The sequence below is a fragment of the Manis javanica genome, chromosome 4, assembly GCF_040802235.1.
Source record: "Manis javanica isolate MJ-LG chromosome 4, MJ_LKY, whole genome shotgun sequence".
NCBI lineage: Eukaryota > Metazoa > Chordata > Mammalia > Pholidota > Manidae > Manis > Manis javanica.
The window spans coordinates 95,103,741-95,120,404 of NC_133159.1; the positions used below are offsets into that span (position 1 = coordinate 95,103,741).

General features: G+C 36.0%; 1 protein-coding gene across 3 annotated transcripts in view; it reads left to right on the top strand.

The window, feature by feature from the left end:
- The window catches only part of TRIM33 (tripartite motif containing 33), a 136,736-nt gene that overhangs the window by 106,339 nt on the left and 13,733 nt on the right, over positions 1-16,664 (top strand). For all 3 annotated transcript variants that reach the window (XR_012130272.1, XM_037019978.2, XM_037019977.2), the window contains exons 12-16: positions 4,438-4,570; positions 6,020-6,083; positions 8,270-8,429; positions 9,610-9,959; positions 12,122-12,245. Coding sequence is in view for 2 of the 3 variants with exons in the window: in XM_037019978.2 (XP_036875873.1) it covers positions 4,438-4,570; positions 6,020-6,083; positions 8,270-8,429; positions 9,610-9,959; positions 12,122-12,245 (831 nt within the window). In the remaining variant the exon portion in view is untranslated. The remainder of the gene's footprint in view (positions 1-4,437; positions 4,571-6,019; positions 6,084-8,269; positions 8,430-9,609; positions 9,960-12,121; positions 12,246-16,664) is intronic.

The window sequence follows — 16,664 nt, forward strand, 5'->3', positions numbered from 1 at the left end:
GGAAACCAGAGAGAGCTATATGTACAGTGCTGAAGGAGTCATTAATTTTTTACTAAGCACTTCATGTATACCAAAGGCCTGGGCATGAGGATAAAAAGATAAACAGGACTTGGTTCCACTTCTTAAGAAACTTTTAAAAGAAGAAGGAAGGTTGCTAAAGCAAACTTAAGGTAATTTGCTAAGGCTCTTCTGACCTTGGCTCAGTTCTTTTTCACAGAGGTTAGATGGAAGTATAGATGCTCCACATCTTTGAAAAGCTGGGCATCATAAAGGAAATGGGCCCATATTATACTTTCCCTTTGATCTTGCCTAGAAGTTTGAGATGAAGACAAGAAACTCTGGAATGTGTCCCCTGCCATCTTTCATTTTTTTAAAGTGGAGGGTAGCAAGTAGCAGAATCCATGCCTTGTCCTATGACCCTTCTTATCCCTTTACTCACAGATATGCTGTCTCACCTTATTTTTATTTACTGATTTATTATATACTTTTAAAAAGTGAGATAATTCACGTACTATAAAATCCAACTTCTAAAATGTGCCATTCAGTAGTTTTTAATATATTCACAAGATTGTGCAACCATCACCACTATTCCAGATCATTTTCATCACTCCAAAGAAACCGTATACCCGTTAGCAGTCACTCTCCATTTCCCTGTCTCCCAACCCCTGGAAACCACTAATTTACTTTTTGTTTCTATGGGTTTGCCTACTCTGGATTTTTTATATGAACTGAATTATATACAGTATGTGGCCTTCTGTGTCTGGCTTCTTCCCATTAGCATTATGTTTTCTAACTCCATGTTGTAGCATGTATCAGTACCTAATTCTTTTTAATAGCTGGATATTCCATGATAATAATACACAATATTTGTTCATCCATGCATTAGTTGATGAGTGTTTGGGTGTCCCTTTATTAGCATGTGAGGAATAATGCTATGAAAATTTGTGTACAACCGTTTGTATGAACATTGGTTATCAGTTCTCTCTGGTAAATTTTAGGGTCATATATTGTATGTTTTAAGTTTTTGAGGAACTGCCAAACTCCTGTTTTTTACAGTGGCTGTGCCATTTTACATTCCCACCAGCGCTGTGAGGATTTCAGTTTCTCCACATTATTGCCAACACTTGTTACTGTCACCTATTTTTTTAGATGCTCAATATTTATTATTTATTTATTTTAATTTTGCTATTATTAATGTACAATTACATGAGCAATATTATGGTTACTAGACTCCCCCTATTATCAAGTTACTGTCACCTATTTTTAAAAACAGTTTGAGATAGTTAACCATAAAAGCACAAGCACAGTAAGAAATAGTTAATCATACGAACCAGAAATAGCGAAGCAAACCTATCATCTCTTGAAAGAATCACCTACTTTTTCTCCTATTGTTAGTTTCTGTGGGTTAGTTGACCAAGCACAGCATGGGTTTGAACTGCATGGGTCCACTTGTACATAGATTTTTTTTCAATAATATATTGGAACATTTTTTTGGGGGGATTTGTAACAATTTGAAAAAAAAATTTCTTTTCCCTAGGTTGCTTTATTGTAATTAATACAGTATATAATACAGATACAAAATGTGTTTTTGTGTTAATTGACTATGTATGTTATCTGCAAGGAATCCAGTCAACAGTAAGCTATTAGTAGTGAAGTTTTTGGGGAGTCAAAAGTTATATGTAGGTTTTTGACTGCATGTGAGGTGCCCCCAACACCTTGAACAATTATCCAAGAATCAGCTGCATAGTGAAAAAACACCCAGGAAAGGTGGCTACACAGGAAATACAGACATGTAGTACTAACTATGTAATGAAAACAGAAAATAAATACAAAGGCAATTTTGGATATTTGTTGGTATATCTTAATATTTTTTCATTATAGAATAGAAGATGATTTAAATAGAATTCTCTTAATTCAAATTTTTTTGTTTTCTTCTACTGTCTATCTCCAGCAGAGCAAGAGTTCATGTTTGTAATTTTGACCTTGAAGTGCCGGGGTTGCAGGGAGGAGATTATGTGTTGCACCTGAATACTTTTTGAATAGATAAATGAATATTAGATTCTGTTTAGATGGGATTATAATTAATATAGATGTAGTGGATTATTAATATAGATTAGTGATTTATTTTGTTGAATTCTTTGTAAACAATTCTACATATTTAGCATACTTAATAACTATCTGGATACTGTATGGGATGTTATGAAGTCTTGGGGAAACTGTGTTTCTGATACTCACATGTAAATTTAGATGATATACCCGCTGTAGTGGCACCAGGAAAGCCCTTTTATATACTTCTGACTTGCCTCTTCCTAATTGGTCCAACTCTTCAGGGTTGTCTGTCTGACCACAGATACAAATTGCAGGCCGGAAGAGTGTAAAAGGAGTGAGAGTGGAGTAGGTAACATGGGACTTCAGTGTCTGTTTTCAGTCATCCCCTCCTCGTCTGTGTTTAGGTGAGGTGTATAGCTCAGCTTGAATCTGTGGTCCATTTTTGGAGCTCCCCCTCTTCACACTCCCTCTGGTTGACTTCAGTTATAGCTAGGGATTCTCCTGGTTAACAGCTTAGAACTGAATCCTTGGCTAACAGCTGTGGCTGCCAGGCAGGTACAACTGCTGATAACCCTTACTTGTCTCTTCATAGAGCCCATAGCTTACTCTCACCTTCAGCCCTTTATGTTTGTGACATGAGGTTTATTAAGGACTCTACTGCAGAAGACCTTTAATGAGAAAGGCCTATTTTTAGGATGGTCCTCTCTTGTCTGTAATAAATGTTATGAGCTGCTTTATTCTGATTATTTTTCTGTCCATCCAGTTCTACCTTGGTTTATATCTGTAGTTTCCTCCAAAGTTTCCACTTAGATGCCATCCTTTCCTATTTTATAACCATGAAAATCAGTAGGATTTTGAGAGGGAAAGGAGAGCAAGAAATAAATGTATGTGTTCAGATTTCTGTCTTAAATGAGAAGATTTGCATAAAAAGCAATCTCATCTCTAGCAGAAGAGGATATCAAAAGGGACAGGTGTGGGTACAAGTAGACCAGTAAGCAAGATTAGCAGTTCTTTAAGAATAATTTGACCATCTCTTATATGGAATAATGTAAAATTTTACTTAAAGTAATTTTCATAATTAAATAGTATTTGTACACTATTTTTTACATAAATATTCACCCGTTTCATCATTGCAGTTCTTCAGTGTAGGTAGGATGTTTCAAAGATAGGAAACAGATGTTCAAGTTGGGAACCAGCCTCAAGTCACAGTGCCCCCTTACTGCCTATAAGTGAGAAAATAGCTCAATTTTTCTGTTGATTGAACCTTTTTATGTGTGTAATTAGAGGTCTTAAATCTTAGGCTAAGGGTTTTCTATTGACTATAATAACTTTTCAGAGCTTTCAAGTTCGGTCCTGATGATTAAATTTCTGTTCAGGTGAATTATTCTGGCAGGACTGTGGATGTTGAAATAAAGGGAGGGAGGTGAATGGTGCTGCTGTGAACATGAGTGCACATGTATTTGTTCAAATACCTATTTTCAGTTCTTTTGGGTGTGTACCTGGGAGTGGAATTGCTGGGTCATATGATAATTCTGTGTTTACTGTTTTGAGGAACTGCAAAACTGCTTTACAGCAGCTGAACAGTTTTATATTCCCACAAGCAATGTATAAGAATTTCAATTTCTCCATGTCCTCACCAACACTTGTTACTGTCTGTCTTTGATTATAAATATCTTAGTGGGTGTGAGGTGGTATCTTACTGTGATTTGATGTACATTTCCCTGATGACTGATGGTGTTGGGCATCTTTTCATATGCTTGTTGACCATTTGTATGTCTCCTTTGGGGAAGTGCCTTTTCAGGTTTTTTGCTTGTTTTTAAAATTGCATTATATATCTTTTTATTGCTGAGTTTTTAGAGTTCTTTACATATATGTATGGATGCTGGACAGAGTAGAATATATGGAATGATGGGTTTAGAGCTGAGAGGCATTACCTTCATATACATAATTTGCATGTTTTCTCCCAGTCTCTGGGTTGTCTTCACTTGCTTGACAGTGTCCTTTGAAATAGAAAAATTATAAATTAAAAATAAAAAGGGGAGGGAGACTAGAGACAAGGATGTTGATAAATAGGATGGGTGTCAACTTTGAGACACAAAAGTTAGAGTTTGCCAGAGCTATTTTCATATTAGAATGTAGAATTTAGTGGATTATTGGGTTTTGTCTTGAGATGCCACGTATTTGTTGAGTAATATTAATTATAGTTCCATTCACATGAACTTTATATTGTGTGGGTCCTTGGGAACCTGAGGAAGCAAGAATTAAGCCAAATTTGATACTGGATAATTGTTTATTAGTAAACTTTGAGCATAATTGATTATACTAATGGAATTAGTAACTTCTCTGCTTTAGTCAAAGCAAATTTATCTTTTTGTTCTTTTTCTTCAGTTGGAAGATGCTGGTTCAAGCAGTTTAGATAATCTACTGAGTAGGTACATCTCAGGCAGTCACTTACCCCCACAGCCTACAAGCACTATGAATCCCTCCCCAGGACCCTCTGCCCTATCTCCAGGATCATCAGGTAAAACCAACTGAAGTGTACTGCCTTATTTCTTCAACATCTTAAAAAAAAGTGTCTCTCAGTGTATGTATTAGGGTTTTCCAGAAAAACAGAACCAGTGGGCAAGTTGGGGAGATTGATTGACTTTAAAGGAATTGGCTCACATGATTGTGAGAGCTGGCAAGTTCATAATCTGCAGCGCATGTTGGCAGACTAGAAACCAGGGAAGAGTTGATGCTAGTATTGAGTTTGAGGCAATTCTTTCTTCCTCTGGAGATCTCAATCTTTTCTCTTAAGGTCTTCAACCTTTTGGATCAGGCCCACTCACATTATGTAGATTGGTCTGCTTTCCTCAAAACCTACTAATTTAAATGTAAAATTGTATCAGAAAACACCTTCATAACAACATCTGGACTGGTGTTTGGCCAAACAGCTTGGTTCTATATTCTAGCCAAGTTAACATAAAATTAACCATCACAGTAATAGATTGTACATTTTTCATGAGTGCTGCTTCTAATTATTTTTCTTCAAACACTGTTGGCAATTTTCAGCTAACTGAAATAATACTAATATATATCTGTAGTGTACTATGTTCAGGACTTTAATAAACCCTTCCCCAACCTCCAGCTATAGTTTCATTCTTTGCTGGATTTATAGATGTATTTATTTCCCATTTCTTAGTATTTTGTGATACAGGTAGTTGAAAATTTCTTTGATTTTAATCCAACTTTAAAACTTCTAATGAAAAATTGAAGTTTTAAAAAAATTTAAAAAACAAGAGTTGAGGAAAGATAAGTGAATTTTTGCATTGCAGTTTTAAAACAAAAACTGAAATTTACTGGAAACACTAAAATGTGACTAACAGGTCCTTGACACAGATCTCTTCCAAAATCCCAGTTTTTTTATTGACTCTTCTTACGTGAATGAATGATTAAAACAACTACAAACAGATTGACAGTGCAGAGGTTGTTACTGAATGTATTTTTCTGGTATAAATCAAATGTTCTTTCTTACCAAAACCACCTTATCAATTATAGAGTAAAACAGTTCAAATTTAAATAGAGGTTTTGCATGAGATGCATCATTAATACATTTTTTTGAGTCCTAAAAAATTTGAGGTTTAATATCATTATTCCAGGACTTCTAAAAGAAAGAATAATTAGGAATCTAAGTAGAATATTTACCAGATGGCTTAGGGCAGGATGACAGCTTTCTTTTGATCTGGTAGTTTTTATTGATTGGATAGTGTTGCACTGAGAAGAATTCTCAGAATGATGCCTGGGCTTAGCTGAGAGAAACTGGTTGATGTCTGCCTACAGTTAACACACACACACCATCCCTAACATTGAGGTGGAGACTTGGTCTGATTTCCAAGAATCGCTAAATTACATCTTGAATTCTGAAACTAGTAGGTAGAATTCTGAATATTCTTACCTGCATTGATACTCATTTTGACCTGTTATTTTTCAGGTTTATCCAATTCTCACACACCTGTAAGACCCCCTAGTACCTCTAGTACTGGCAGTCGAGGCAGGTGAGTATTACATTATTAATAGGTATTTTTTCTACTTAGCAAGAAAAATTTCAAATATGTATTTAAAATAGATTATTACAGTGAACTCCCTTACACTTATCACCCAGACCCAACAGTTATCAAGTTAGAGCCAGTTTATTTCTTCTATACTCCCACCCATTCATTCCCCTTGTCTGGATTATTTTTAAATCTTAAACATCATTTCACTTGCAACTATTTCAGTCTGTATCACTTAAAGATAAGGATTTAAAATATTTAAAATCACAGAACCACTATCACACCTAAGAAAAATTTAACATCTAATTCTTTAACATCAGTCGAGATCCAGTTAATGTTTAGATTTCCCAATTTTTTCCATTTATGCCTTTTAAAAAATGGTTTATTTGAATAAGACTCAAGTTCTGTATACATTGCCATCAAAAGACAGATTAAGGTCAACATCAATTTATTTGTTGAAGAAATACATCGTTTCTACTACTTTCCCCATCATGTCATTAAATACACTGCCTAGTATGTTTTCCTCTGTATTGGTATTTAGATCAGGAGGTTTGATCAGTTTGATTTGGGGGAGTGGGGAAGAATACTTTATTGAAGGTGATGTGTAACTTTCATCAGGGGCACATGATGTTTGTTCATTTGTTTTTTTCTGACAGCAACCATTAATGATCATTGCATACCACTTTTTTATTAAACTGGTTGAGAAGTGATATTTTATTTGTGTTATTATTTCATTTATTAGTTTAGAATATAAAGAAAAACTTGTCATCAACTCTTTGGTTATAGGAAGGGCAGAATGAATTGATTCTCTTGTTTTTACCCGTTTTCTATCTTTCTTTCTTTCTTTTTTTTTTTTAATGGAGAAGAAAACTGAAGCTAATTACTTATGTACAGGGAAGCCATAGACATGGGTTCCCTACCTGTTTTCTTAATAATGAGTTGATTCCCAGTACGCTCCAATAGTGCCCAATGAGTTTTATTGTTATCTTTATTTGTGTATTCATATACTTAAGTATTTAAATTCATATTTAAATATATTGTATATGTTCTAAACCAGTATAGATATTCTTTTTATTGGTCCTTAAATTGTTCCACCTATGGCCTGTCAGTGCTTTTCCGAGTTGGTTCTGTATCTTTTTGCTGTAACCCCAGTAGTCTTTGAAAGCTTCCTTGTTTCCTGTTATGAAATGATATTCCAGGTTTGTCTTCTACATTTTCTGCCTCAGGTCTGGAATCAGCCATTTCTCTTAAGAAATCCTTGTCAAGTTAGTGGGGAAATGGTGCTTGGAGACAATCTTCTGGGTATAGGGGCATTCATTGCTACTGAACTGTTCATTGTTTCTTATGCCTTTTTGGTGTGCAGAGCTAAGAGTGGGGAGAGAGTATGTTGTGTTAAGATAAAGTACAATAAATGTTGGGTTTTTATTCTTCAGTTTGAATAATTTCATACAGTATAAGAAAGATTTTATTTAAGATATATGGAATTTCATTGTGTGCATGTGTTCTGAAGACTGCTCCTCTTAAATATTTACTTTTTAAATTGTAATTTAAATAAATATCAGTACTTTTAGGAGAAAAGTACAAATTGAGTGAGAAGTTCTTAGCAATGGTCTTACCAGTTATTATCTTCACTTCTCTTGCCAGTGGTTTTGCTTTGTGGTCTAAATAGAACCAATTACTCATGTACCTGTCCTTGCCTATCGATTTTGCTGATTCCAATGAAGAAGTTCTGGGTTGTTTGCCTCATTATCCCCTTCTCTCAATTTCCTACCCTCAAAAGCTGAAAGAGCACTTCCTTCAAGGAGGCCTCCTGAAAGCACTATTATTGATGTTGTGTTTTTCAGATGTTTGGGGGTAGAAAAGAATCAAAACACTTTTATAGAGAGAAGTAATCACTGGCATTCTGTACTCCTAGCCTGGGAACCTGAGTGGTTTTAGACTCCCCAAATGATTTAGTAAAAGTGTCTCACAAAATATGTTTTGAGGGTCTTCTGAAAGTTTGATCTACATGTTTAAGGAATTTGAAGCTAAGTTTATACCTCACTCCTAACTACATTTTGGGTTATCCTTATTTTCTAGAAAGCTAATAAATTATTGTTTTCACTTGAGTGAACATTAATTTTCATATAATTGTTTTTATGTACTGTACAGTCAAACATATGTGACCTTTATTTGTTATTTTTTATTAGCTGTGGCTCATCAGGAAGAACTGCTGAGAAGGCAGGTCTTAGTTTCAAGTCTGATCAAGTGAAGGTCAAGCAAGAACCTGGGACTGAAGATGAACTATGTAGCTTTTCAGGAGCTGTGAAACAAGAAAAGACAGAGGATGGCAGGAGGAGCGCCTGCATGGTGAGCCTCCACTGGGGCCTGTCAGGGATTTCAGGAGGTCACTTTACTTATTCTTCCATCTTTCAGTGACTGAATAGTGGTTCTCTGGACTTTTATTTAATTTTGAATATTTATGCCTGGTACAAGCCAAATATCTTTTTGTAACTCAAATTTTTTGTGTCAGGTGTTATCTATAATTTGTCAGAAAAGACTTCATTGTATTAAGGACTCATTTGAAATTATTGTTTAGTTTGTAATTGGTCAATATTTTTTCTGTGATTCTAAATCAGGTTCTATCTTGTTCTGAATTTATTAATCATCTCAGTAGTCACATTGAGTCTCAGGCTCAAAAGATCCTTGGCTATTTTCATGGACCTGAGAGCTCAGAATTAAGACTGTTGACATGAAAGAAGTTTAATGATCAGAGAGTTTTGTGATAGAGGAGAATGGCTTATGAATTATTAGCCAGTTTAATGTTCCTTAGGTGGAACATTTAATAAAAGCCCAAGTCCCCTTTGTTGAGAAATTTTGATTTTGTTTTTTTCTTCCTGCCCAGGCTTATGTCTCATTTTCTGCGTGGTTGGCACATAGAAATGTCAAATTTAAGGGTATTAGTATATTCAATGAAGTGTATGTAGATGTAGAGAGTGAAATTTAGCTGTCAAACACTAGCTTTAGCCTGGGGTTTGAAACAGTGTTACTGCTGTCTTTATCTAGAACTTGGTTTAGAAAGTAACCCCGAAAAACTAAGTGCAAAAGGGCAGTTAAGATTTTCTTTTATGTTGTTAATATTTTCCTACAGTAGTAGAATGATATGTCAGCAGAACAGTATTTCAGAATGCTTCTCAAAAGCTGTGCAACAGATTCTTGAGTGAAAAATAAGGTACTATAGTCAGTTCTCTGTAGGGAAACCCTGTGCTCACTTCCCAGTCATTGTGTTTAATGGTTTAATTGATTTCCTTATTATCCAAATGAACCAGTATTAAACAGACTACTCCCTAAAGTCATAAAATAATAAAATAATATACCTACTTAATTTGGGTCTGTTTTCATTCCTTTATGTCACTAATGTGATTTCCAAAATAATCTTTAATTATGTCAGTATATTGGTATACATGTTGACATAACTTTTAAATACACACACACAGCATACCGTAAGGATTAAGTGATTCTTCAAGATATTGTCCTTGTTTTGTTCCAGTTGAGCAGTCCTGAGAGTAGCTTGACACCACCTCTCTCAACCAACCTACATTTAGAGAGTGAGTTGGATGCATTAGCAAGCCTGGAAAACCATGTGAAAACTGAACCTACAGATACGAATGAAAGCTGCAAACAGTCAGGGCTCAGCAGCCTTGTTAATGGAAAGTCCCCGGTTCGAAGCCTCATCCACAGGCCAGCAAGGATTGGGGGAGATGGCAGCAGCAAAGATGATGACCCAAATGAAGACTGGTGTGCTGTCTGCCAAAATGGAGGGGATCTCTTGTGCTGTGAAAAATGTCCAAAGGTCTTTCATCTAACTTGTCATGTTCCAACTCTTCTCAGCTTTCCAAGGTACCAGTGAAATAATTGATAATTTTTTTATTTTTGTAAACATATAACTTTCTGGGTTTTTTTTTTTCATCAGATGGCCTTTGTAATCAATGCACAGTATTTCAATTAAATGGAGAATATTACTCCTTTGCTATTATTACCTTCTAGAGAAACTAACAACTGAATGGTAAAATGTCCAAGATCCAAGTTGTTCATTTGTGATAAAAATTTGCCTATTTTCTGGCTTCAGTTTATACTTAGTATAATAAAATCATATAAAACTATATTAAAGAATATGGGATGTTGGAGAGTTAGTTGATTGCCTCTTGAAGCTGAATTTTTTTTATCTGTTACCATCAATCTTAGTAGGGTTCTACAATAATGATCTTATTTATGAATACTATTAAGTTTGAAGCTTCTTTTATTAAGTCTTACACAAAACCTACTTTTATAATGTTTGGAAGCTCTGAAAAAGTATTTAAAAAGAAAACAAGTACTTTGTGAAAAAGCCTTCAGGATCTTGAATTTTTTTATTAGCTTCCTCTTGACCACTGGAAGCAGTTAATTAGTAGTGCCACGCTGAAGCACTGCGTGCAAATTTCTCAGACTTTACGTTCAGTCATCTAGTTGGAATGTCTTTCAGTCATTAACTTCGGAACGAGCAGTTACTGGATTCCTTATTTAGGAGAGAAGAACCTCGGGTAAAGGTAAATATAGAAAGATCAGGGGAAAATAGGAGCATTGTTCTCCTGCTGTTTGACCCCATGGCAGCTAAACCTGGTTTCAAGCATGCAAATATTCATTTGCACCAGGGAAAGCTGATGATACCAGCTTAGTGCAGTGGAACAAATGTGCTGGGATGGGCTTGGTTATAAAACCTGTAATCTGGTTGTAATCTGTAGTGAACTAGCTTAATGAGCTTGGGCAGTTCACTAATTTTCAGGGATTAGATTCTAAACCTAACGTGGTAGAGTTGAATTAAAAGAGCTTTTCTCATCCACTTAACATTTTATGTTCTTGCAATGTTGTTTCCAGTTGATTTCAGAGACCGTAAAGTCATATTTCTCTCTCTTGGCCTCCTGCTTTCCAACCCTTACTCCCAAATTTCTGTTTAAGTGAAAGTAAAATGTTTTTGGGAAACCCAACTTCTTTTAAAAAATTCACATTTCCTGTCAGATTCCTGAGAAGTAATGATTATAATTCAATAATGCTGCCCTTTGTGAAAAATAATACCTTTTTGTATTAGAAATGTTATAGATATATAAACAGTGAGAGAATATTTTTCTGAAGAATTGTAATTCTTACCTAAGTCTTAGGAGGTATAGTCATTTGCCAGGGATGTAAAGTCATTTGCCTTTTTTTTCTTTATAATCTTTTAGAAAAGAAAAGCATTGGCAGTTTGATCTTAAAATTAAGGCTTTTCATATTTTTCTTTCCTTTGGATAGTAGCATCTGCTGGAATGTTAGAATTTTGCTACTGAATGCTTTTTCTCAAAGGCAGATGCTTTTGGAAAGAAAACTCTAGATGCTTATGTTGACAGCTTATGACACAAATTCCTAGACTTAGAATTTCTTTATATATGATGGGGGATGGAGAGGTAGAATGAAAAGAAGGAGTCATTCTGGACTTTAAGGTTTGATAGAAATCTGATGTAAACAAACTGTAGAATGTACAGACTTACAAGGGTATATGTGCGTGTTCTTGCACTTAACAAAGGTATGTTTGTATTCTAGGCTTTTGACTGGCCATGAAAAAGAATTTTATTTTTGGCATGTTTAACATATGCCCAAATAGTACAAGATACCCAGGGAACTCCATATTCTGTACTCTTTTCTTATTCATGAATATTGTGATAGTATTATTAGAGTCTGAGGATTTGTCTTACGCTACAAGTACTGATCATCAACTTTGTGCAATGAAGAGACCCTTTTTGAATGCTGAGAAATCAGTTTTATAAAGCTTTCCAGAAGGTTGTCAGTTAAGAATGACTGGAAAAAGCTTTGGGATGTCTTTAGCACACAACTTCACATTATGAGATTTGATGAGAATAGAGCCTCTCTTCTCCCCAAAAACTGGAAGAAAAAGAAAATTAACTGGAGACTTTCCTCTAAGGGAACTATTTCTTTCTATAGTGTGGGTTTCATTATAATTGCATGGTCTAATTGCCTATTTCCCTCTTTAGTGGGGACTGGATATGTACATTTTGCAGAGATATTGGGAAACCAGAAGTTGAATATGATTGTGATAATTTGCAACATAGTAAGAAGGGGAAAACTGCACAAGGGTTAAGCCCCATGGACCAAAGGGTAAGTATTAGATAAATTTATTTACTAATAGGGACTCTGTAGTTGTTTGGCTATATATCTTTTTTGTTCAGTATAATATACATGTAATTTGATAAATTTCATTCTTTCATCTTATTATCTGATGGTTCATTGATGACTTCTGAAATCTTTATCTCTAATCCTCAGCTCCAGACTCTAATATCAGCTTCCTTATAGTCAACAGGCTGTAACCAAAATCTTGATTTCTAATCCTCTCTTCTTCAAAAAGCAACAAATAAGCAAATAACTGAAAAATTGCATTCCTCTCCTAGATTTCCCATAATTAAATGGTACTGCCATTCATCTTTTGCTCAAGCCAGAAATCTATCTGAAATAACAGAATGAGGAGTGATCATAATTCTGTTTTCTTACTCCTCCCCCTTCCCCATTACTTTTTTTATTAATATTTTTTATTAAGGTATTATGGATGTACACTCTTATGAAGGTTCCACATGAAAAAACAATGTGGTTACTACATTCGCCCATATTATCAAGTCCCTCCCATACCCCATTGAAATCTCTGTCCATCAGTGTAGTGTAAGATGCCACAGAGTCACTACTTGTCTTCTCTGTGCTACTCTGTCTTCCCCGTGACCCCACACACACCGTGTGTACCAATCATAATACCCCTCAATCCCCTTCTCCCTCCCTCCCCACCTGCCCTTCCCCACCTCTCCCCTTTAGTAACTGCTGGTCCCTTCTTGGAGTCGGTGAGTCTGCGAGTCTGCTGCTGTTTTGTTCCTTCAGTTTTGCTTTGTTGTTATACTCCACTAATGAGTGAAATCATTTGGTACTTGTCTCTGTCTGCCTGGCATATTTCACCGAGCATAATATCCTCCAGCTCCATCCATGTTGCTGCAAATGGTAGTATTTCTTTCTTTCTTACGGCTGAATAGTATTCTATTGTGTATATGTACCACATCTTCTTTATCCATTCATCTACTGATGGACACTTAGGTTGCTTCCATATCTTGGCTATTGTAAATAGTGCTGCAGTAAACATAGGGGTGAATATGTCCTTTTGAATCTGAGAACTTGTACTCTTTTGGTAAATTCCTAGGAGTAGAATTTTGGGTCAACTTAGTTTTTGAGGAGCTTGGGTATTGCTTTCCACAATGGGTGAAATAGCTTACATACCCACCAGCAGTGTTAGAAGGGTTCCTCTTTCTTTGTATACTTGCCAGCATTTGTTGTTGTTTTAGTCTTTTCGATACTGGCCATCCTAATTGGTGTGAGGTGATGTTTCATTGTGGTTTTTATTTGCATTTCCCTGATAATTAGTAATGTGGAACATCTTTTCATGTGCCTGTTGGCCATCTGAATTTCTTCTTTGGAGAATTGTCTCTTCATATCCTCTGCCCATTTTTTATTCGGGTTATTTGATTTTTGGTTGTTGAGGTGTGTGAGGTCTTTACGTATTTTGGATGTTAACCCCTTGTTGGATACGTCATTTACAAGTATATTCTCCCATACTGTATGATGCTTTTTGTTCTGTTGATGGTGCCCTTTGCTGTACAGAAGCTTTTTAGTTTGATGTACTCCCATGTGTTCATTTTTTATTTATTTTTTCCTTCCTGAGGAGATTGATTCAGGAAAAAGTTGCTCATGTTTATATTCATAGGAGATTTTTGCCTATGTTGTCTTCTAAGAGTTCGTTTGTTTGTTTGTTTGTTTGTTTTGGTATCATTAATCTATAATTATATGAGAAACATTATGTTTACTAGACTCCCCCCATCACCAAGTCTCCCCCACCCCCACAAACCCCATTACAGTGACTGTCCATCAGCGTAGTAAGATGCTGTAGAATCACTATTTGTCTTCTCTGTGTTGCACAGCCCTCCCTGTGCCCCCCCCCCCCCCACATTATACATGGTAATCCTGATGCCCCCTTTCTTCTCCCCCACCCCCTTCTCCCTCCCTTCCCACCCATCCTCCCCAGTTCCTTTACCTTTGGTAACTGTTAGTCCACTCTTGGGTTCTGTGAGTCTGCTGCTGTTTTGCTCCTTCTGTTTTTTCTTTGTTCTTATACTCCACATATGAGTCAAATCATTTGGTACTTGTCTTTCTCTGTCTAGCTTATTTCCCTGAGCATAATACCCACTAGCTCCATCCATGTTGTTACAAATGGTAGGATTTATTTTCTTCTTATGGCTGAATAATATTCCATTGTGTATATATACCACATCTTCATCCATTCATCTACTGATGGACACTTAGGTTGCTTCCATTTCTTGGCTATTGTAAATAGGGCTGCGATAAACATAGGGGTGCATCTGTCTTTTTCAAACTGGGCTCCTGCATTCTTAGGATAAATTCCTAGAAATGGAATTCCTGGGTCAACTGGTATTTCTATTTTGAGCTTTTTGAGGAACCTCCATACTGCTTTCCACAATGGTTGAACTAGTTTACATTCCCACCAGCAGTGTAGGAGGGTTCCCCTTTCTCCACAACCTTGCCAACATTTGTTGTTGTTTGTCTTTTGGATGGTGGCGATCCTTACTGGTGTGAGGTGATATCTCATTGTGATTTTAATTTGCATTTTTCTGATGATTAGCAATGTGTAGCATCTTTTCATGTGCCTGTTGGCCATCTGAATTTCTTCTTTGGAGAAGTGTCTGTTTAGCTCCTTTGCCCATTTTTTAATTGGATTATTTGCTTTTTGTTTGTTGAGGTGAGTGAGCTCTTTATATATTTTGGATGTCAACCCTTTATCGGATCTGTTATTTATGAATATATTGTCCATTACTGTAGGATGCCTTTTTGTTCTATTGGTGGTCTCCTTTGCTGTACAGAAGCTTTTCAGCTTGATGTAGTCCCACTTGTTCATTTTTGCTTTTGTTTCCCTTGCCTGGGAAGATATGTTCATGAAGAAGTCATTCATGTTTATGTCCAAGAGATTTTTGCCTATGTTTTTTTCTAAAAGTTTTATGGTTTCATGACTTACATTCAGGTCTTTGATCCATTTCAAATTTACTTTTCTGTATGGGGTTAGACAATAATCCGTTTTCATTCTCTTACACGTAGCTGTCCAGTTTTGCCAACACCAGCTGTTAAAGAGACTGTCATTTCTCCATTGTATGTCCATGCCTCCTTTATCGTATATTAATTGACTATATATGTTTGGGTTAATGTCTGGAGTCTCTTTTCTGTTCCACTGGTCTGTGGGTCTGTTCTTGTGCCAGTACCAAATTGTCTTGATTACTGTGGCTTTGTAGTAGAGCTTGAAGTTGGGGAGCGAGATCCCCACCAATTTATTCTTCCTTCTCAGGATTGCTTTGGCTATTCGGGGTCTTTGGTGGTTCCATATGCATTTTAGAGCTATTTGTTCCAGTTCGTTGCAGAATGCTGTTGGTATTTTGATAGGGAGTGCTTTGAATCTGTAGATTGCTTTGGGCAGGATGGCTGTTTTGACAATATTCTTCCTAGCCAAGACCATGGGATGACTTTCCATTTGTTAGTGTCCTCTTTAATTTCTCTTAAGAGTGTCTTGTAGTTTTCAGGGTATAGGTCTTTCACTTCCTTGGTTAGGTTTATTCCTAGGTATTTTATTCTTTTTGATGCAATTGTGAATGGAATTGTTTTCTTGATTTCTCTTTCTGCTAGTTCATTGTTAGTGTATAGGAAAGCAACAGATTTCTGTCTATTAATTTTGTATCCTGAAACTTTGCTGAATTCCGTTATCAGTTCTAGTAGTTTTGGAGAAGAGTCTTTAGGGTTTTTTATGTACAATATGATGTCATCTGCAAATAGTGACAGTTTAACTTCTTCTTTACCAATTTGGATTGGTTGTATTTCTTTGTTTTGTCTAATTGCTGTGGCTAGGACCTCCAGTACTATGTTGAATAACAGTGGGGAGAGTGGGCGTCCCTGTCTTGTTCCCAATCTTAGAGGAAAAGCTTTCAGCTTCTCGCTGTTCAGTATGATGTTGGCTGTGGATTTATCATATCTGGCCTATATTATGTTGAGGTACTTGCCCTCCATACCCATTTTGTTGAGAGTTTTTATGTTGAATGGATGTTGAATTTTGTCAAATGCTTTTTCAGCATCTATGGAGATGATCATGTGGTTTCTGTCCTTTTTGTTGATGTGGTGGATGATGCTGATGGATTTTCAAATGTTGTACCATCCTTGCATCCCTGAGATGAATCCCACTTGGTCATGGTGTATGATCCTCTTGATGTATTTTTGAATTTGGTTTGCTAATATTTTGTAAAGTATTTTTGCACCTATGTTCATCAGAGATATTGGTCTGTAATTTTTTTTTTTGGTGGGGTCTTTGCCTGGTTTTGGTAGTAGGGTGATGCTGGCCTCATAAAATGAGTTTGGAAGTATTCCCTCTTCTGCTACTTTTTTGGAAATTTAAGGAGAATGGGTGTTATGTCTTCACTGTCTGATAAAATT